At 42.6% G+C, this 21519-nt stretch overlaps 1 protein-coding gene and 1 long non-coding RNA gene across 4 annotated transcripts; one reads left to right on the top strand and one right to left on the bottom strand.

Moving 5' to 3' along the window:
* Nucleotides 1-6864: 6864 nt before the first annotated feature.
* irs2a (insulin receptor substrate 2a) lies at nucleotides 6865-18187 on the bottom strand. 3 transcript variants are annotated; one of them, XM_027011771.2, is made up of 3 exons: nucleotides 14817-18187; nucleotides 10409-10516; nucleotides 6865-8435 (listed from the first exon to the last, which is right to left on the bottom strand). In XM_027011771.2, the coding sequence occupies exons 1-3, from the start codon at nucleotides 17971-17973 to the stop codon at nucleotides 8431-8433; spliced, it is 3270 nt and encodes a 1089-aa protein (XP_026867572.2). In that variant the 5' UTR covers nucleotides 17974-18187; the 3' UTR covers nucleotides 6865-8430. The 3 variants fall into 3 exon arrangements, with proteins under 3 accessions (XP_026867572.2, XP_026867573.2, XP_026867574.2); XM_027011772.2 differs by having other exon boundaries at nucleotides 10409-10507; XM_027011773.2 differs by lacking the exon at nucleotides 10409-10516.
* A 1155-nt stretch (nucleotides 18188-19342) lies between these two features.
* LOC113578519 lies at nucleotides 19343-21519 on the top strand. The gene is made up of 3 exons (XR_003410758.2): nucleotides 19343-19392; nucleotides 20650-20720; nucleotides 20852-21519. It is a non-coding gene; the product is annotated as an uncharacterized LOC113578519 (long non-coding RNA).

Raw genomic sequence — 21519 nt, 5'->3', positions numbered from 1 at the left:
ATTGTCTTTTATTAATTCATTTAGCTGTTAAACAAAACGGGAGCAATACTGTAGATCAATGCCACAAATCTCCATTTCCGTAGCCAACGTGCGTGCCCAACTTTCAAGTGACAATGCTCTAAAACCCATCTATGAATCGTAAACTGGTTCATTTGAGGACTACATAACAATTTGATTCTTCATCTCATGTAAGCTGCGCTTCATAAGGAAACAAAATGTAAAAATAATAATCACTTTCATAAATGTAATTTACTATGATTTGGTAAACATTACTTATTGCTCCTTTAAAAATAACATTCAATAAAGGTTATAAATACAACTGTGGAGTTCCACGTGAGCAAGACTGGATATGGAGTGTTTGGGTTTCGTGCTCTTCTAAAGAAAGAAAGCAGTTCCGAGATTAAACACGATAGCAATCTGCTCTCAATTGTTAGTTATGAAGGGTGTGGGACGGGACTCCGCGCACGTGTACTTGTTTACACGCTGCGTTCGCTCATGCTACCGCCCCCGTTAGGATTCCTTCAACGCGCGTTTCTCGCTTCTTCCTCGAGTTGTTTTTTTCCTGCGTGCAGAAGGACACGTGCACACGAGTGGGGGAGAGTAGGCCATCACGCTTCACGCCATCTGCAGTCAATTAAAGGCGCGCTGACTTTAATGCACGTGAGCCGCGGCTGCTAATTTACAATAATTGTAATTCCATCCCTGCACGTCTTTCTCTGAAGTACACCCCAGGATCTCATTAAGTTACATTTAAGAGGCCTTTGTATTTTTATTTTGAATCAAACCAAGGATTAATTTTCCCTGTTCATCTGTGCTATAACCAAAATGCGCAGTTTGCAGTTTATCGTCTCGTTTCAAAGCAAGTAAACGGAAATGAGTAAAAATAAGTATCGGGTTGGACAAAACGATTACCTCAATGGTTCCATCCCCCCTGTATTAATAATTACAAGCTTAAATTGTTCTCAGCCTCGCGTGTCCATTTTCGCTGCCTGTCACACCGATTAAATGCAACGCTCACTCACTTCAATTTAAAGAATAGCTCTAAAAGAACAGTTTCTCGTGTGAATATAAATTATCAGTACTTTGTGCTCATACCCAAATAGTCCTCTACTATTTATCTAATCTTTCCACAACCTAAGGACCCTTCCTTCAGTATGAGTGCAAAGGTAAACTGCAGATTAATGTGCATTTATAGCATCTGCTATAGGATTGACATATAAAATCCAGGAAAATTACAAAGCAAATATCTAATTAAGATATATGAATAATAAGGAATAATACAGAATAATACTAAACTAGTTATCTTGCTCTTAATTGTTTCAGTCCATAACCGTGATTGTTGTTTTATGTGGTTTCAAAAGGTGCTCAGGCTTGATTTCATTGGTGCTTTTGTAGACTCTTACAGATTTTATGTGCTATTCCTGCATGAATTTCCATTAAGTTAATCTTACCCATACCAAAAATCTCTCTCTCTCTCTCTCTCTCTCTCTCTCTCTCTCTCTCTCTCTCTCTCTCTCTCTCTCTCTCTCTCTCTCTCTCTCTCTCTCTCTCTCTCTCTCACACACACACACACACACAGCACAACACTTTGAGTTGCTTACTATATTTTCTCTGAATCTGTTTCCTGTCTAATGATGTGTATACTATTCATCCAGATGTCAACAGCTGGACAAAAACAGCCCGATGTGGTGATGGAAACCCTCTCCTGACAGCCAAGGGATTGAAGGGGTGTTTTTAAAGCTGTTGGTTTGTTTCATTGTGTTCTTTTCTTGAGCCTTTTCAGACATCTTTTCATTCATTTCCCTCCTACATCACATTTGCTATTGTTTCCCACCATTGAACTGAACTTGAATTGATGTGTGCAAGTTTGTACATTTGAATGCATGCAGTCTATTTATTTAAAATGCTGTTCTTCTTCTTCTTCTTCTTCTTCTTCTTCTTCTTCTTCTTCTTCTTCTTCTTCTTCTTCTTCTTCTTCTTCTTCTTCTTCACCCCCAATAAGCTTTAAACCAATATCAGAATTCTTCTTTGAGTATCACAGTTCCCCAGTCAGTATGATGTGATAAGATTGGGCTCATTTAGACTGATGTGTGTTTGTATGCATGTTTGCATAATGCATGTGCATATGCTGCCATGGCTACTAATGGCATCCTCTGTGTTCTTTCCAGAAGATAATGGTTGCACCTTCCTGTATGTGGGTGTGTATGGGCGTGGGTGTGTATGCATGTGCATGTGTGCTTGCATAGCTGTTCATTTAAACAGATCACAGTGTAACTTGGTTGGATCAGGAGGTTCTACCTCCTCTTTATTTGTTATCATTGACTTCAAATACGTTTGTGCCCCAAGGAACATAGTGCCTCCATCTTGTCAATCTTCAGCAGTGGTGCTAGCATTCATACCACACAATTGCTTGTAGCTGATCCTTACTGCTGTATTTCATTAGTGATTCATTACTGGCAGCCATTTGACAGCCTACTAGAAAAGACCAAATGGTCTCCAGCGAGCTGTTAAGAGTAAATGCTGGTAATGCATAGTGCAAAATCTATAAGTGCTTATGTTTACTGCATGTAGCGGAGCGGGATCCATTGCTAAGGACACAACACAGAGGCTGGAGCAGGCCAGTAGTGCCTGTGTGGGAGTGAATGTGAGCATGATCAATAGATGCTGCTCAGAGGATCAGAGCATCAGCTGTGTCGACTTAAACACATATCCATTTTCCTGAGATCACATGCATAACCAGAATGTCAGCACATGCAGACAGACGGACAAACACACATGCAGCACACAAACACAGACACAGACAGACACACACACACACACACATTCACTGTCTGGTTTTCCCCAGGCTTCCTCAGGCTTTTATCATCTTGCCTCCTTTGCATACCCAACCCCCTGCCAGCAAGTGATTTTGTGGACTGTGCTATTGCTTCCTGAAAGGGGGAATCCTAACCTTCCCCCCCCATCTCTTCTCTTTCTCTGCACCCTCTCCACTCTCATTAATATGCTTCTGGCGTACAGCTTTATGACATGCATCACTGGCTTACTGGCCCAGACAGACAGGTGATGGCCTGTCTGCTCACTGCCATCTGGGAAACTCCAGAGCTCCTCATTTATTGCCTTTCAGAGACTGGAGCCTGTATGGCTTGGATCCCTCAGTTTGCTACTCTTCTGCATGAAACCTTAGGAAAACAGAGCTCCTAACTAGCCCCCAGCCAAATTAAAATCTTTACTGTGGCCAGCATTTAAGAACATTAAACTAATACCATTACAAGAAGATCAGATCTTGCCCAAATTTAAGACCAAGCCACAACAATACTGTTTTGGAGTGAAATATAATGCAGTAATTACATTAGTTTATTACTGATGAATTATGATTAGAACAGAAAGGAGATATAAGAATGTTGCCACATAAAAAAAGCCTTTATCTTCTTTTCATGCCTAAGTAATGGACACTAAGCTTTGATGTGTTGGTGCTCTGTTCTAACACACACTAATTTAATGTAATATCCCTAAGAGCAGGTGGTCTTGTATGATCAGCTCAAACACAGGTTGTTGTTGTTGTTCTTGATGTTGTTATAATTTGGCCAAAATCTTCCCGACTTCAAACCAGTTACCTTTATCTCTGATAAAGACTGCTCCTGGATGCCAAAGGCTGACTTCTCCTTATTGTGTGTTCCCCAGTGACTTCTCCTCAGTGTGTGTTCCACAGTGGAGCACCCAGGGGTTTCTGTGGAGGCTCCGTGCTGGTTTGGGAAATGCCCAAGCGGTGATGTAATGTTTACACCAGACTCATGAAGTGGGTGGGGCTGGCGGGGGACGACGTGAGCTGGTGACCAAACAGGGCAGTACAATACAGATGCACACAAAGAGATAGAAGGACAGCGTGGTAGCAAAAGAGAGACAGTGTGTGTGTGTGTGTGTGTGTGTGTGTGTGTGTGTGTGTGTGTGTGTGTGTGTGTGTGCGTGCGTGCGTGTGTGTGTGTGCGTGTGTGTGTGTGCGTGCGTGTGTGTGCGTGCGTGTGCGTGTGTGCGAGTGTGTGTGTGAGTGTGCGCGTGTGTGCGCGTGTGTGCGTGTGTTTGAGTGTGTGTGTGTGTGTGTGTGTGAGAGAGAGAGAGAGAGAGAGAGAGAGAGAGAGAGAGAGAGACAGAAAATGAAAATGAAAGAGAAATGCAACATTGAGCAATTGGTTATTAAGACTAACACAAAATTACTGTGTGTGTGAGAGAGAGATAGAAAACAAAAGAGAAATGCAGCACTGAGCCATTAGTTACTTCAACAAACACAAAATTACTGGAGTTACAAACTCAAACCTAATACTTACCACAGAGACTCTGCACCTCCACCTGGTTTGTGGTGATGTCTTCGCACAACTCATAGGCCTTGACATTATTCTAATGAAAGCTCATGTGAACCCACACTGACATAGAAGCATGGCTGCTTAGACCCTGAGAATACTAAAACCTTCAGCAGTTCTTCAGGATATTCTCACAGTAGAATATCTTACAAAGGAAGTAATAGCCCAAGAAATGGGCCACTCGGTGTGAAGTGGAGCTTTTCTCAAGCTCTGATGTCTACTTGATTAAGTATATCTAGACTTTAGTTAAATAGAGAACGCAAGATACTTAGGGAAGTGACCACTTCAGAACTGTACACCACAGGTTAGGTTATGTTATGTTAGGTTATTTAACCTCTGTAGACAAATGAGGAGTCCCACATTACCTTCAATATTATATACAAAATTCATTTTAAGTATTTTTTTCCACTGTAATAGACATTTACTCATTAGATCAGGATTGAATAGAATCATGCTGTTGTGTGGCTTGTTCATGACTAGCACTCGAAAGTAGTATTTTGCTTGGGGTTTTTTTTTTTGTTTGTTTTCTTTTTAAAAAAACAATGTGGGAAAATTCTGAGAAATTGCTGAGGTTTACAAACCAATGGCACAGTGGAGACTTTCAATTTGAGAGAATGTTTCTTACAGTTACCAATAGTAGCAGGTCTCGTAACAGTTTCTTATGGTTACCAGCAGCAGTATGTCTGGTAACATCAAACTGTAGGCTTGCAGCCTGTGCACAATAAAATTAAATTTGGTATTTTCAGTGACCGTAATTCTACCAAATAAATACAAAATGTACACCTAGAAGAATGTTTATATTATTACATATAATATTTAAAATTATATGGTTTATATCATTAAATTTATCTAATATTATTCAATATTAAATATTCACCTAGAAAATATGATAGTGTAAAAACCAAATCACTTGCATCATTCAATGCTAACATTGAATGTTGGGGTGGGGGGAACCCTTATTCTGCTAGCATTCTTCCCCAACTTTAAACTACTTGAGTGAAATGGCTCCTGTTGGTCTTAGTGTAGAACTGGCCATTTTTTTGAGTGAAACAGAGGGTACAGCATGGAGCCAGAACACAGTGTTTCTTCCCATGGAGTTTTGCATGACACTGCACCTCTTCTGAACATGGAGTGTGGTAGTGTATGTGCCTCCGTATGTTCATTTGATAATTTATCATAGTTAATAAAAAGAGCCTCAGAATTTCGGGCTAAAAACATGTTTCTCCTTGAATGTGCGTATTCTGCGTGTGCGCGCATGCTTTCCCCGGCTATCGCTGCACCAGACGCTGTGTCCGACACAGAGCAGGAAGGGGGCCATTCGCACTCTATTAGCTTCCTGCGGCGTCCTTTAAAGAAGTGGAAAGCGTTTCGCCAGAGCTCATACTGGCTTACAGCCAGGATGGCGGACTTCAAGCGTACTCTAAGCCGGTAACTCGTTGCGCTGCGGAAACGCGGCGCTCCACCCCAGCCCATATCCTTTCTTCTGCTCGTCCAATAGGAAGTAATTGACTGGCTTGTTTACGGAGGAACAGCGTGTTCCTTCCTGTTAGCCCTGGAGCTAACTAGCGCACAGACTGAGGGTAATCAAATAGTCCAAATATCCTGTGCTGTGCAGTAGCTTAGCTGGTGTTGTTTAATAAGCTTTGAAAGCAGAGTTAACTTGCTTCTCTTAACACGGTGGTGGTTTATGGTACATTATTGGTGTAGAAATAAGATTTTGTAAGTGGATAAAGTTAATAAAGCAGCAACAAGTATCTGATTTCCTTAAATAATATTTATTTTATTATTGCATGTTACTATCCTTTCTCAACACAAATAAAATATATTTAACTAAGATACTTTAAATGATTTCTTAATAGTATTATAGCATCACGGAGAGCAGTATATGACATTTGTACAATGGAAGACAGCATGTTCAATAAGATCTTGCAAATGTTATATATATATATATATATATATATATATATATATATCTGTGTCTGTGTGTGTGTGTTTTATATATATATATATATATATATATATATATATATATATATACACACACACACACATACACATACACACACACACCTTTGAGAACACTGTTAAATTATAAGTACCATAAAGCAAATAAAAAGAAAATGTTCAAACTTGGCAGAAAGAAATGTACAAACAGCATTAACAGCATATAGTCAATTGCTCTGTAAAATCTTTCAACAAATATATTAACAGAGTCTTTATACATTTGGTTCCTTTTTGTAAACTAGTTTGCTTCGTGTGTAAATATTGCATATAAATAAAGTGAATGGATGGTACCTAAAAGAGGGATCTCCCCTAGAATCAAGTAGGTTGTATGATTACTGTATAAAGTGCCTTTAGATCATGTGTCTGTTTTTGAAGGCTTATTAAAGAATCTATGGTATGGGTGTATATCTACATTAATGCTATAATTGTTTGAAGGTTTGTTAGCCAAAATACTAAGCATTTTTCAGCAGTGCAATGTGCCAAAGTTTTTGTTGTCGTTTGCTTGTTTTTTTTTTATCATTTACTTCAGATATTATGTTCTAATCATTTTCAGATGGAAGAAAACTGCTAAACTTCCAGTGACAAAAACATACTCCTCTAATAAATATACTCCTCTAATAATAAAAACCTACTCCTGTAATAATAGCTTTGTATACATATCACAGAATTGGGGGGGGGGGGGGGGGGGGGCACTGAGAAATGCTAGCTCAGTTGTTTTGGTGCAGTTATCATTCTATGGCTCCCTGGCTTGTTCATAAGTGGGTTACAGGCTCTACATTCGAATGTGTCATGTATTACAATGTAAAGTTGCATGGAGAGGCGCTAGCAGTGGCTACCGCAGCATCACAGCCAACCACTGGCAACCCTCTGGGAAGCTCCTGCATTTCTACCCATTACAGAATTCACCAGGCTTTCCAATACTTAGTCCCTCATCCATTTGCACACAAGTATTTTCATCATCACTGTTGAAGACATGGTTAAGGGGAACCAAAAGTGGAGGAGGAGCAGCTATGACATGGTGATGAAAAGGGAGACATTAGCAGTGATTGTTGGGTGCCTAACCATGGCCATACCTACCTATAACATTAGGATGCATTATGTATATATACATATATAATTTTATATAATTGGTCACAAAAATAATATTTATGTATTCTCTGTGAGGGTAGGCATTCGTTATGGTGTGCAATAACCACATTTGATGTAGTGGTAAAATTTGCATATATTTATATTATATGATAATTGGCCTCTTTCATACAGGAACTCATTACTCAGTGTGAAATAAATTAAGCATTTACAAAAAAAATATATAAATCAGATACAATAATTTTGTATTTGAATATTTTTCATATAATGTCTTTCCAAATAAGTACAGTCTTCAGTAAATCTTCTAACAGTGAGACAGTAAGGCTTTTGATTAGTCATTGAAGAACACTAAAATTTAAGAAAACCAGAAATCAAAATCATAAATTTGCATTATGTCTGAATTTTTTAAACCCATTATTTTTTTCCTGAGGTAGGACTTGTAGCAGTTTCTTGGGTCACTGTTGTTAATCAATGATATACCATATATACTCACTATTTGTACTAGGTATAAATAAATAAAATATTAAATATGTATCTTTAGAGGTTTGTGTCAATAGTAAGTAAATATTATTGATTCTGTGCAAGATTTGGGGAGGGGGGGGTTGTATTTCTTTCTCCAGGGACAGCCAAATAAATTCAGGTGTTATGAGAACAACAGAAAAGTATACAACATAAATGAGTCAACTCTGTGACCATTGCCACCTATAAAGCAGCAGTATGCAGTTCCTGAAGGGCAGAGAGGATCGCTGAGACCCTACCCTTAGAGGTGTCCATGTTTAAAGTGGCCAGCCCAGAAAAGGATCACAATTTAGCCCTCTGGAACTCAGGCGCAGAGTGAGGGTCATAGGTCAAAGTTCATTTACAGCAGCACGGTTCAGCCATGGTGATAGCCGCCACCCCGGTCACAGTCACAGGTTTCCGTTACCAATTCCGTTACCATAAATCCTGTGTGCCAGTTTGAGGAGGACAATGATCCTCACGATGATCAGTCTGAGGGAAACAGAAAGGCAAGTCATGATGTTTAGAATGCAGAATGCTTCCTTGACTTTTAAACATAAGACCTACATATTATGGGTAACATTACTACAAATAAAACTAAACATCATACACAATGCATTTTATGTATCTGTTGCTCTCTGTCAGACATTACAAAATCATGACCTTAAGGCTTAATTTTACAAACCATTTTAGTACCATAATCAACAGAGCATTTACCTATTGTTAGCCTCTCCCACTGACATGCAGTGTTCAAAAGAGATTAACTCTTTATTCACAGTTTTATTTAAACCCCACTCAGATAAATGCAGGGGGCAAGGCAGGGGCAGCAAGACTAGCTACCTACTACATTTACCACATATTGACTAATCCCCAAATAATTCCAATATAATCCCACTGGGATTACAGTCACTGAGTAAAGGAATGGATGAAAGCTTCAGCTCTGGCAGAGGGGGCAGTGGAAGGAAGGCAAATTTGGGTGGAAGCCCCGGAGAGCAGTCATTACATAATCTGTTGAGTGGAGAGTAAAATGACTTCCTGAACCCCACTATTCCACGGATGTTAGGCTGCAGTCGAGTCTCACCAGCCTGCAGGGCTGTGCACACATTGGCACCTGGCAATCAGTGCATGAAAAACCAGCACATGGGATGATGCACTGTCCTCATGCACCCCAATTCATCAATTCAGGGCCTTAACTTTTATCGTGCCTCTTCTATTTCTAGTCACAGCAGCTCCTCGGCTTATTGTTGCCTACCCATCGCGACAGACTGGCAAGGGAGAAGCTGATGCAGAATGTTCGGCTGCCGAGCTTCTTGCGTCCTCCTCACGTGACAGCTAGGGCATAATTCATAGTCCTGTGAGGGCAGGGCATAATAATGCTGCTTGCTCTGCAGGGCTAAGGCACCCTTAAGGGGGTCATGTGAAGCCCAGGTCCCACGGGAACACCCGTTCTCCTTCCACATAATGGCAGTTGAATGGAAACAAACAGGGCCATGACGGATACGGGGATGTTCAGTTAGCTCCTACCCTTGAACCTACTCACAGACATTCTCACTTCAGAGGACACACTGTAGGCTTAGGCCAAGGGCAAAGGGAGTTAATGGAATAAGATAGAAGAGCAAAACAGGGGTGGAGGGTTCTGGGGAAGGAAACAAACAGAGGCCCAGAGCCTCAGACTCCACCCCTAGTGAGAGGGAGGTGCTTAAATTTTTACATTCAATTACCATATGATAAAGGCATCCAGGCACTTCTGGTAAGAGCAAGCTTTGTGGTAGTTACTCCGTAATTGCCAGTTGATACGTAAGCTTCCACTCCCCTCCCCCACTCAACCTACAGAGCCACATGTTAGCCTTCATCAAGCCTCCCCATCTCCCTGTGTATAATTAGCGTGAGGACATACAGGGTTCCAAAACTGATCACTTCAGGCCCACACACTGCACTTTAACAAGAGTTTTTCTCCACAAGAATCCTGTACTTACTACTACAAGTCTATGGTGATCAGTCAGTGTGGGAATAATTATATACTCAACATTACAGGAATCCCAAATATCCCAAATTTATGAGGTTGACTGGAAACTGACAGTCAAGCACCCACTTGTCTTGAAAACAGCTTCAGGAGTGACATTGACTATTTCCAGCTAGCCATTCCAATGGGTATCAAGGCCACTCAGAAAGACTGCTTGGTCTTTACACCAGTACCACCATCCAGAAAACTCATGGTGTCTGGCTGGAATGTGGACCAACTCTCCCAACCTTTCTGTTTCCTTTTTTTTTATCATTCCTTTTTGCCACAAAACATTTATTACTAGTATGGTAAGCATGTTATTAAGTAAGACACAAGGATCTGTACTAGAGTGAGTGGTGCATTGTGGGGGCAGGGAAGTCATGCTATAATGGACTAGCACATGCACAGCACAAAGTAGCATATCTGCTAATGTAAGCCATGTTGGATAAAGATGTCAGAGAACCTCCAGCTAAGGCGCAGGAGACCATCTGGGTCCTACAGGAACCATATCGCACAATGAGCAAGAAGAGAACCAAGGTTGTAGTCTGTGTTCTGTGCCAGCCTAAAAGGCCTCAAAGGTAAAAACAAACAAACAAAAATACATTAGGTTGAGGAAAAACGTACATCATCCTCCTTTCAGTAATAGCTGTGAGGTCCATTTCAGGTCATGTTTATTTTGGAGCTGCTGGAACATCAGTATGTTGTGTGTGTGTGTGTGTGTGTGTGTGTGTGTGTGTGTGTGTGTGTGTGTGTATAAATGTCCCTCATCCACCCCACAGCAAACCGCTGAACAATGTCTAATCCCCCTCCCTCCAGCATAATCTCTTTCTCTTGCCCAGAGCTAAATGTGGCTAATGTTAACGGCATCGCCGTGGCTATCTCAAGCCGGAACATCCCGGCCTCGTTTAGTCTGAGTGGCTCTTCGGGGGCGGGGAGAGTCTGAGCGGCCAGACTTTTTTGGCAGATTATTTTTGGGGGTATCAACACAGAAATAATCCTGATGATGCAGGCTGGGTTAGTAGGCCTTTGCCAGGCAGGAATGTCAGAATTAGAATTTGGGTTTAAGCACTGTCTTAGGTTTATGGGGAGCAGTGCATGTTCACCCCAAAATGTCCATTTTGGCTCCCTCCTGCAGAGGCTGTAAGTTCACATGGAAATTGACACACAAACCAGCTAGCGGCGGCGGCAGCTACGTTAGCCCTCGCTTCTATCGCTAGCTCTCGATCAGTTCAACAGCCAACCAGAGCTGCCCGGAAATGAATGGAGCTCAGGAGAAAACAAGGAGAGGGAAGGAGAGAGGAAAAATGCACGTGGTTAAGCAAGAGATGTGGAAAGAAAAGAGAGAGTGACAGAGATGGAGAGAAAGGGCACAAGGAAAACAAAGGGTTAAAACGATAAAGAGCGCTGCTACACTGAGCATGCTCGAAGGCTCAGAGAGCTCCAGGGGTGAGCGAGTGACTGTCTGAAACCTGATCGCCTCTGTCAAAACAACCTTGCTGGCTGCACGCCGGTGTGTTTGCACCTCCTCCCCTGAGCACTCACCACTGCGTGCAGTCCATCGTCTGTGCCACTGTTTCTCAAATTTAAAACTATCAGCCAAAACGCTGCGCGCCCTCTTACCCTAACACTTTCTGTCTGGATATCACAAGCACAAAACACTCTCTGGCATACACGCCTGCATTTCTTCTCATCACATTTCCCCACTCTTCACTCCTTCCCAAGCCATCTCTCCCTTCCTCCCTCCGTCGTTCTGAGGCATGAAAAATAGCCCCTGTCCTGGGGCCGGAGCAGATGGCGTGCTGTCATTAGCGTATTGTCTGTGCTGCCGCCGTGCCTGATAACAGGCCCGCAGTGAGTGGAGCGGCAGGTGCACTTACCCACACCCCTCCTTGCCCCACAATCTCCCAAAACACACACACACACACACACTCACACAGACCCAATCAAGGAGCCCAAAGTATCTTGAAAGACAGATAGAGAATGAAAGAGACTGTGTGTGTGAGAGAGAAAGATAAAGACAAAGAGAGGGAACATTCACTCTTCTAGCCTTTTGAGCTGAGTATCAAAAATCTAAGAAAGCTCTGTCTCTTTTTTTCTCTCTGCTGATCCTGTTCTTAGTTGTAAACAAGGATCAGTCTTCTGCTGCATGCTTTGCACTGCAGTCCACAGCTAGTAGCAATAACATGCCTATATGGCACTAAATCAAAAGGTGAAAGGTCATCCACTTTTTCAAATGACCTCACTGTTGATTAAGGTCAAGGAGGTGTGGAGGGGGTGGAATCTGAAATGTTGGCACAAACAAGCTTAGTGATAAAAGCACAGCAAAATTGTTTTGATTGTAAAAACAGTAAACATAACATGTAAGGAGTTAATCTTAATTTATAATTCAATCTCAAAGTATGAGAAATTATCTCAATTCAATTTCAATTCAAAGGTGCTTTATTGGCATGACAAATATCCACATTTGTATTGATAAAAACAATCCAGATGGGTAAGTATGCAATGCTACTGCATTGATTTTCCAATGTTTTCCCCTCTGCTGCTAGCTGTGATTCAGATCTTGAGTAGCACCAAAATTCCATAATCCAGCAGTCATACTGACATGCAGACGATAAATGCCTAAGCCTGTTGAGGGGGGTGTGTGTGTGCCTTGTGCTTTTAAAAACTCTACATTTTCTTTTATTCATAAAGAAGATTAACCAATTCTTCATTGGCCCTCATACAATACTGCTCGTCCAGGCTTTCATTCTGATTTTTATATATTCTGGAGTAAAATGTCAGCATGACTGAATGTTGGATGCTACAGTTCAAACACACATTAATCTTTCTGTCCTTAAGGACCGTGCTTCCTGTTCTTTGATCCAAAAATTACCAAAGACAGTTACTGTCAACACTGTGTTCAAGAGAACAAAAGGTCTGCTAAGGAAAAGAGGAGAAAAAAGGAAGAAACAGAGAGAGAGAGATGGGTGAGGGGTAGAGAGAAGGGGGGGAGGCAGGGGAAGCACTCTTAAGCCTTGTAGAAGGTGGTCACCAAAACAAGTGAGTATTCAGTTCACCCGGCAACCTTTACCCAGTCAGGCATTCCAAACGTGAAACCTCATAATTACCTGACGACGACTCATAAACAAACTGCTAGCTTGGGGTTTTTTTTGCCCTCCAATGGCCACATATGCCCAGACCCTCCCCTGTTGACTAAACTGGATGCAGCTGCGCATGTTTTTTTTAAAGAGACACCTACCCCCGCCACAGCATTTCCATTTCTTGGGGTGAATAGGGTCAAAGAAAAGAAAGAGTTAAAACTTTGCCGTAAACAAGCCAACACCTCTGCGCTGTGTCCACAGTGTTCTTAAGCCTGCCAGCCGCAGACATCCCTTCAGCTGCAGCAGAATTCATTTTGAGCCACCAGTGGACTTTATAATATGGACATGAGGGAGAATGGAAATGATTTGAAGGACGTGCTGCAGTGCATAGACCTCTGCACTGTTTGTTGAGCCACGTTCATCAACAGCACACACTGCGAAGGGCCTCAGGCACAGTTCAACTCAGCATATTGTTCATGCATGCAAAAGCATTGCACTGCACACACCCAAAGATAATCAAGCTAATAATCACTTGTAGTTTTGGTATTGGGAATATCAGTGGTGTGTTAGGAAACGTTCCAGTACATTTTCCTTAACATTATATACTGAACTAGATGAATCTGAATTCAGCTTCACGTTAACCCCAACATCCTAAAACAGACAGGGCAGCTCTCACAGAAAAAGATAAAGTCAAATAAATAATGTATGATTTTTCTTAAGGTTTGACTGTGTTGTCGGGCATAATACAGCAAAAGTAAACATTTATCTTAGTATAGCCCAGTAGTCTGACCCAATCACAAAATGAAAACAAGTCAGTTCACGTGAGCTCGAGCTTGAAAACAACCGTACTTTCCCTTCCAGTGCACCAACCACGTCCCTTGCTCTCGCACAATCATCTAAGAATAGCGCTTTTCAATAATTCAGTAATAGTCGTAATCTTTCCATTCCGGCCCCAAAACGCAACGATAAACACGCACGTCTAGAAATAGCCCGATTTATTTAAGCTTATTAGACGGCGACTGCAATTCATTCAAGGTCCACTATACTCTGCAGTGTCATAGTTGCTACGCACTTCGGTTGTTTACCACAGCGCAGCCCCCGTAGTTCGTCACGTTTGTCACGTTTCACATTCCTTGGAATTCCTCTGAATGAAAAACACATTCTTATCGTCAATAACAACTTCTCGACCTGCACAGGCGAAGTCTGACACAAACTGCATGGGATTTGCATAATGAATTAGTTACATCATGAAATCCGAACTCATTTGCAGTTGTATTGGAAATTAATCCATATGCACTGTGCATTTTTTTCTAATTTCTCAGCCGATATCTAAACATAAACTGGCATTTTTAACTGGCCATTCTATTTCTAAACTAACAATTATGAAGAAAAAGACAGCAACCCCCCCCCCCCCCCCCCCCCCCGCCCCTCCCTCCCAAAAAAACAAAACAGACCAAATAAAAATTATAGCATACCAAAGGAAAAGAAAATTTATTTTGCATATCCATAACATATTACTTATCTTAATTTACTATTTTTTTAAATACAACATACACTGATGAGCTGAAAATTCAGAAGTGTCTTGTAACTTCAATATGAAACACACTGCATGTATAACTTCATGTATAACTTCAAGTTAATTTAAAATAAATCAATATTGGACAATCAAGATGTTCCTTTTGAGATCACAACATTTACTACTGGTTGCCCTTGGAGCTCTACCCTACATGGTGTATTGTCTCTTAACTGCCAGCAGTTTGAACCAAAACAAAACATGTCAGCAGAACTTACCTTTTACAGTGGTCGCTGTCTCCGTGAATCCCAAAGAAACATATGGGCTGGCATGCAGTCCATTAATTCCCCCTTTGCAGCAACTGACAGTCTTGAAGCCCATCATGTTTTCACAGTTGCCCAGCTCACGGCTCTCCATGAGGTTTAAGGCGATATAGTTGAGGCCGTTCTGATACCCAGCTGAGGTTTCTCGGCACATGGGGCTGCCATATTCCTCGTCGGAACCCTCGCTGCTCCGGACCGAAACATTCTCAACGGAGGCGGAGCTGTGCCGTTTAGCATTGTGGGCAAAGGAGGGGAACACCGGCGTGACAGTGGTGGTGGATGAGAAGGTCTCTGAGCTGTGCCGCCTCCGGCCATGAGGGTCTGCACGGATCACCTTCGCCCCTCCATCAGGGTCCACTGATGGGGTGGGTAATAGGAATGCCCCTAGGCCTGGCACACCTTTGTCACCCAGGGTTAGCCTCTGTACCCTGCTAGCTGGGCTTACTCTACCACTTTCCTCATTCTTAGAGATACAAGAAGGAGAGATATGCCCACTACCAAACTTCATCTCAGTATAATCATCTTTACCTGTGCCAGGTGGGCACAGAGAGCTCCTCTGCCCACCATGGAAGTACCGCCCCTCCTCAGGTGGACCTGGGCAGTTGGTGAGCTCAGGCATCTCATGCAGGGGACTGGAGACGGTTTCCCCTAATTTTAGGTTAAGGTTCATGTAATCAGAGAGGGGAGAGATCCGTCTGATGCCACCAAGGCTGGGTGATGACCGTTGGCTCTCCACTGATCCCGAGGGCACTGAATACTGGGCGACATCTCCAAAGTCTATGTTGATGTACTCCCCTGGGCTTTTGGGTTCACAGGGGAGGGGATGCTCATTCATACTCGGCAGCATCTTCAGAGTGTCCAGAGACAATCTGTTGGGTCTGTTGACTCGTGCTCTATGTAACAGGCCATCGGTCCGGCTGTGCCTAAGCGGGGGCAAGGTGGAGGGGTTGGGTGACAGTGGCCCAGCATTTGCTGCAGACATGGCGTAGTAGCTGGACTCCTCTGCTGGTCTGTGGCTTTGAGGGCTCATTAAAACATACTGATCCTCACCTCTTTTAAATCCCTGGAGGGAGGGAGAGGGCCGCTGTGCCGGCTCACACCCACCAATGAAGTAATCTGGTGGTGTTGGCGAGACATCAATGGGTGACATGTTCATATACTCCCCGTTCGCCACCCTGCCATCTGAGCTCTCCAGTGAGTACTTGGACCCAGACCACATCTTCATGTAACCACTGTCATCTATGGAACCACTTGTGGGGGAGTTGGTTGTGCCTTGGTTGCTTGTGGCCTGAGGGTGGGATCTGGGGTTTATGATCTGTTTTGGAGCTGAGACGCTCATAGGGCTCATGGGCATGTAGTGGTCATTTTTGTTGCCTTGGGGTGCCACACCTGGTATCATGGGCATGTAGCCATCGTCACCTAAGTTGCTGCTGGAGCTCCTGCTGGAGCCAATTTCAATGTCTCCATAGTCCTCAGGGTACGAGACCTTTGGAGAGGCTGAGTGCATGCTCTGCCCTGGGTGGCCATTAGCGTATGCTGCCCTCATCAGCATATATTCATCAAGTGAAGTTGATGACTGCTGGGAGGGTGCCTTAGGCTGTCGTGGTGTTGTGAGGGAATATGTCCTCTTCCTGTATGACTTCTCCAAATCTAGCCTCTCCCTGCTGGATTCCTGGTTCTTATTCAAAGAGTGGCTAGATGCATTCTCCATCATCATGTAACCACAAAGATCACTGCCTTCACGGGAAGGGGGTGTGCCAGAAAAAGATGAGGGTGTATTGCTGTGGTTCAGTGGGTTGTACCTTGCATCTCCTGGGCTGGACCCATAATCATCACATGACAGGAAGCCATTGTCACTAGGAGACCCTGAGACAGAGCCACTGCAGCTGGAAGGTTTGTGTATTATGGAGGAGGCACAGCCGTTCATGCTGGTAGAGGAGAGACTCGACAGGCTTACAGTAGATGGAGGTGAATGAGACACAGGCATGCACATGGACATCGATCTGCTGTGATGTAGCAGTGAGGGTTCAGATGTTCGGCAGCCCACTGAAACCGTGTTGAACCTGTTTATTTGGTTCCGGTCGCCAACAGTAGGGCTCCCATTCTCTGATATCGTCATGGATACTGGCCGTGCCATGGTACCTTCACCCTCACTGGCAGTACGTATCCGGCAGGAAGTAAACTTGGTAACAGGGGATGTGGCTGCCACACTGTCTGTCCTTGACCTTCTTACCAGCCCTGTCTGGCTGGGAGGCAAATTGTTCAAGTTTCGCCGGGTGGGTACAGATATGGGGTTTGAGCCTGACGATTGGCTTTTGCTGCGCGGCCTGAACTCTGACAACTCTTTCATTGCTTTCATAGCCTCTAAAATTGTCTCGTGTATGTTTTGAGCGACGACAGAGTCATCCGCCTGCATCCAAAGCTCACCAGGTCCTGTAGAAGCAGACCTGCCCACTTCAATAAAGAAAAAACTATCTGAATGGCCACATCGCCTTATGTTCATCAACTGTAGACTGACAGATGCAACCTCTGAATTAAGTTTCACAAAGCTAATTGACCGGCTCGATAAACACAGTCTGTAAACTCCCGTGATATTTCTCGTCTGTCCAAGTCCCTTAGATTTCAAATTTACTTGCCATACCTCTTTGTAAGCGGCACTGACCGGCGTAATCATACCGTAATTACCTTCGTCGAAGCCCACCAAAGAGGATGCAGAATTGGAGACGGCGCAGTCATACACTTTTCCCTCACTCATTAAATCAGTCAGCACTCCGTGCCAGCTCTCCTGCTCCTGTTCGTTTTCAGCAGCAACAGCAAAATATTCATCCTTGGTATAGAGAGCTATCAGGTACTTATGTTTCGCATCCGCGCGCTTGTTTATGCTCAGACAGGAGTCCAGAGATATGACTCTCTTCGCGGCTGATTTGTTTTTCCATTTCTTCTCATTCTCATAATATTCCAAACGGGCTGACAACCCATCGCTCTGCTCTTTCAGGACAAAAAATCTCCGGTGTCCGTGCTTCTGCTTCTTGAGGTATCCACTTTTTCTAACGTTTGTATTAACGTTTACATTTGATAACGAGGTCCCTCCAGTCAGCGGCGGACTCGCCATCCTTGCGCTTCAAATATTCCGAGTCACTTTCGTGAACTTGATTTCTCTGCGCTAATTAGAAAATTCGGAAAACTAATGTTTAATAACAGCTATGCTCATTCGTTGTTGCTCAGCGCGGTCCGCTCTCAACAAGTTCACAGCGAATAAACCCTCTTTCGGAATGACTGAACTAAAGGGAAAAACAACATGTGACGTTTACACACAGCAGCTTTGGTCAGAGAAGAAAACACACAGTCATATAAGGCGGTGCAACCGTTGAGGGGCGTGCCCGCTAAGACAACGAGTAGAGTTGCTCATTGGATTCATTGGTCAGGTTTAAAGATTTACATTTAGATGGACGAATCCCCTACCCAGTGCTGGCAAATCCCCCGTACACAAACTGTTCTCTCCTCCTCTTATCCGAATACGCTTCGAAGATGACACATTTTACTGTACCTACATACGCATTCTGGGCGCTGAGGCAGTGTGATGCATTTCTTCGTCAGACTACCAAATGTACAAAAATAAAATGTCGAAAATAGCCTACCGACATTGTCTTTTCTTAGAAATAAATCCGTATGTTTTTCAGAATTCCTTGTGACAGTGTTTACATGAAAAAGAAATCACTTTTCTTGTGCGATTAAGCTTCCGTAAATTGAGTTTGTACAAGGCATAATAAAGTCCTAATAAGGTTCATGACAAAAAGAGTTTTCATCGTTTGAGCCATTCAAATCCTTTGAAAATACAGCATGTTGTTTACCAGACAGAAAATATGGGCTTAAGGTGCAATGGACAAGTCATTCACGTTAAATTGGGGGCTCACGCTTCGACAAATTCTAACGCTAAGACACATGTGTTTTCATTTGCGCAGATCGGTCAGAGCGACTGGTCAACTTCGTAAACAACCAGAACTCCTGGCACGCTGCGTGTTACATAAGACATATGACGGTCTATTTTTACGCGCTTGGGTGTCCCTGTCCAGCAACACTGCCTCCAGCGTTTCCGGCCGTGACTATGCATTTCACTGATAACACGGGCAATAAACTTAAGACAAATTATTTTTGTTTTCCATTAAAAGCAAAGAAAATCGCATTTTAGTAGATTTAGTAGTTACTACTCGCATGACTCAATTTAATACATTCTATTTTGCATTACACAGAGAATGTGAAAATTGTGCCATGTCTGCTTATAAACCTATTACATATATCGTTTTTCAAATATAACTTCTGATTTTCGGTGTAGCAGAATTACAATCATGTGATTAATTCTGGAATACCGGAATATGGTATGTTTTATTTTTATCGTAGTGTTAACAATTTCACAACAAGGTAATACATGGGAACTCAGAAATGACGACACCCCATGGCCATCCTTTCAAGTACAATTTTAGGACGCAATGAATTTGATGCACCGGAGTTTACGGCGTATGTCGATGATCAGGTCGGTTAAAATAAGCCTATATGCGGTTTAAAGTAAACGTTTTCTCCCTTCTGCCGAGAGATTACAACGTTGCAAACAAGTTCGTTATTTGTTGTGATTATGGGAGTATAAGGCACTTGGAATACGAATTTGCACTAATAAGCTATATTACCCATATTAAAATATTCTGATGTGAAGAGTAAGTGTGGTTGTGTTGCTCTAGCTGTTAAGTAAACTAAGAGTATGCTATTGATAGACTTGTTTTCAATACGCAGGCAACACTGTTCCCAACAGGACAAAACAACGGACCCATATTAAAGAGCCAGACATGTTGGTTAATTGTTCTTTGACGATGACGATGCGTGTGCATGTGTGCGTATGGTGTTATCCGGAGTAGAACGGCAGTTAGCAGAGCTGCAGTTCTGACCTGAGGATGTTTAGATGCATCTGTTTTGGGTTATAAAACATTTTACAGCCCCAATAATGTCAATAAATCCGTACTGGCGGCTCTCTGGGACCCAAGAGCGTCCCGCTGTAGACCGCAGCTGCCACTGGATTTGTCCTCGGTGATTGGTTTTCTAATCTGGCCCCCTGTAGAAGATTACTGTATTCAAACAGAAGAATTTATCCGGCTAGGCGAGATTTGGGGCCACACACCTCCTCTTGGAAATGAGTAGCTGTCTATTGTGAAATACCCACATCTCATACCTACACTTATGCCTCTCTCTTACACACACACACACACACACACACACACACACACACACACACACACACACACACACACACACACACACACGTGCATATGCAGATTAAATACACTGGGGTAGCTTGTCTGTTGCTCCTGGTGTTGTTTGGTACCGTATGTGTTAGATGGACATCTGCCTGTTTTCTGTTTTTGCCCTGGAATGTTAAATCAAAGGGGCTTAGCCCACACAACAACATGTGCTAGCATTAGCCTGAGGCGTCACTAATCTTACACAATGGAAAAAGTAACATGGCACTGGTGAAGGCTTAGTCTCAATACAGCTACTCAGACAGGGCCTGGCAGGCTCTTCTGTGGGTACTCTATTCTAATGTAGGCTAGTACACACCATATTGCAGGGCAATGGTGCAAAGTGTCTTATATAGGGTAGTTAATTCAGTCTGAGTGAATTTAGAGTCTTAATAGAGTAGTAGGCTTTGTTTATGAAGTGTGCTGTATGTTCAATAGAATGCTCAATTTTTCATTTCTCCATTCTTAGTCTCTCTCATTGTATATGTGTGTGCATGTGACAGCTATTAAAACATTTCGGACGATTTCTGCTATTATGTACAAGAAGAAGCATGTCAAACACTTAAATAAAACAGTTAAGTACTGATACAATTTTTCATAATCCTGACAAAACATAGTTTACTGGCCATACATGTATGATTTCATTCAATTTTTTCTACTATTTTTGGGTTCTTTTCAACACACTGGCTCCCTCTCTTCTGGTAGGGGATGTCCTGATGCCATCTGTCAGGCTCAACTGCAGGATGTTGCAGGGCACTCTCTGACCCAGCTACAGCTCACAAATAGTATAAGCACACAAACCATGGAGGAGGAAGATAGCAAGAGCCAGAAAAAGCTGGAATTCACTGGTGAAACTTCTGTCACAACCTGGAAGTCACTGGTGAATGCTTTGTTGTCACCTGCCCACATCTCTGCTCTTTGTCGCAACCCCATTTATAATTTAGCTCCCGAGTTTGTGTATCATTCACCTGGCTGTGCAGCATTTGTTAACTCTGGAGATAACTGAGGTGTGTTCTGCATGCAGATATAAGTGTTACTGAGGTGAATTTATAATTCATTTAATTTTTCTTATGAAAGGTAGTTGAAACATTTTGGATGGAAATAAAATAAACAACAGACAAACTAACAAAAAGTATTGGTGATTAGACAGATGATTATCTTTTTTTGCCTTGGGAGATAAGTTAATTTTGTTATTTTTGAAGAAAGGTCTTTTAATTCGATTCAACCAAAGCTTACACTGTTATTTGAATCTCAGAAACTACATTTTCATTGTGAGAGAGTAAGCACATTTCAATGTCCACTGTGAGGTTTGTTTTTATGGTCCTTGTTCTGCTGTTGTCATAATGTTTGCCTCAATGTTCAGGTGAATAAAT

This window comes from Electrophorus electricus, chromosome 16, assembly GCF_013358815.1.
Source record: "Electrophorus electricus isolate fEleEle1 chromosome 16, fEleEle1.pri, whole genome shotgun sequence".
NCBI classification, from domain to species: Eukaryota; Metazoa; Chordata; class Actinopteri; order Gymnotiformes; family Gymnotidae; genus Electrophorus; species Electrophorus electricus.
This window is presented reverse-complemented; position numbering and strand designations above follow the sequence as displayed.

Coding starts and splice junctions, on each gene's coding strand:
- irs2a (XM_027011771.2), bottom strand. CDS start 17,973: ATGGCGAGTCCGCCGCTGACTGGAGGGACCTCGTTATCAAATGTAAAC. Junction 10,517..14,816: donor GACAGCGACCACTGTAAAAG/GTAAGTTCTGCT, acceptor TTTACCTTTGAG/GCCTTTTAGGCTGGCACAGA.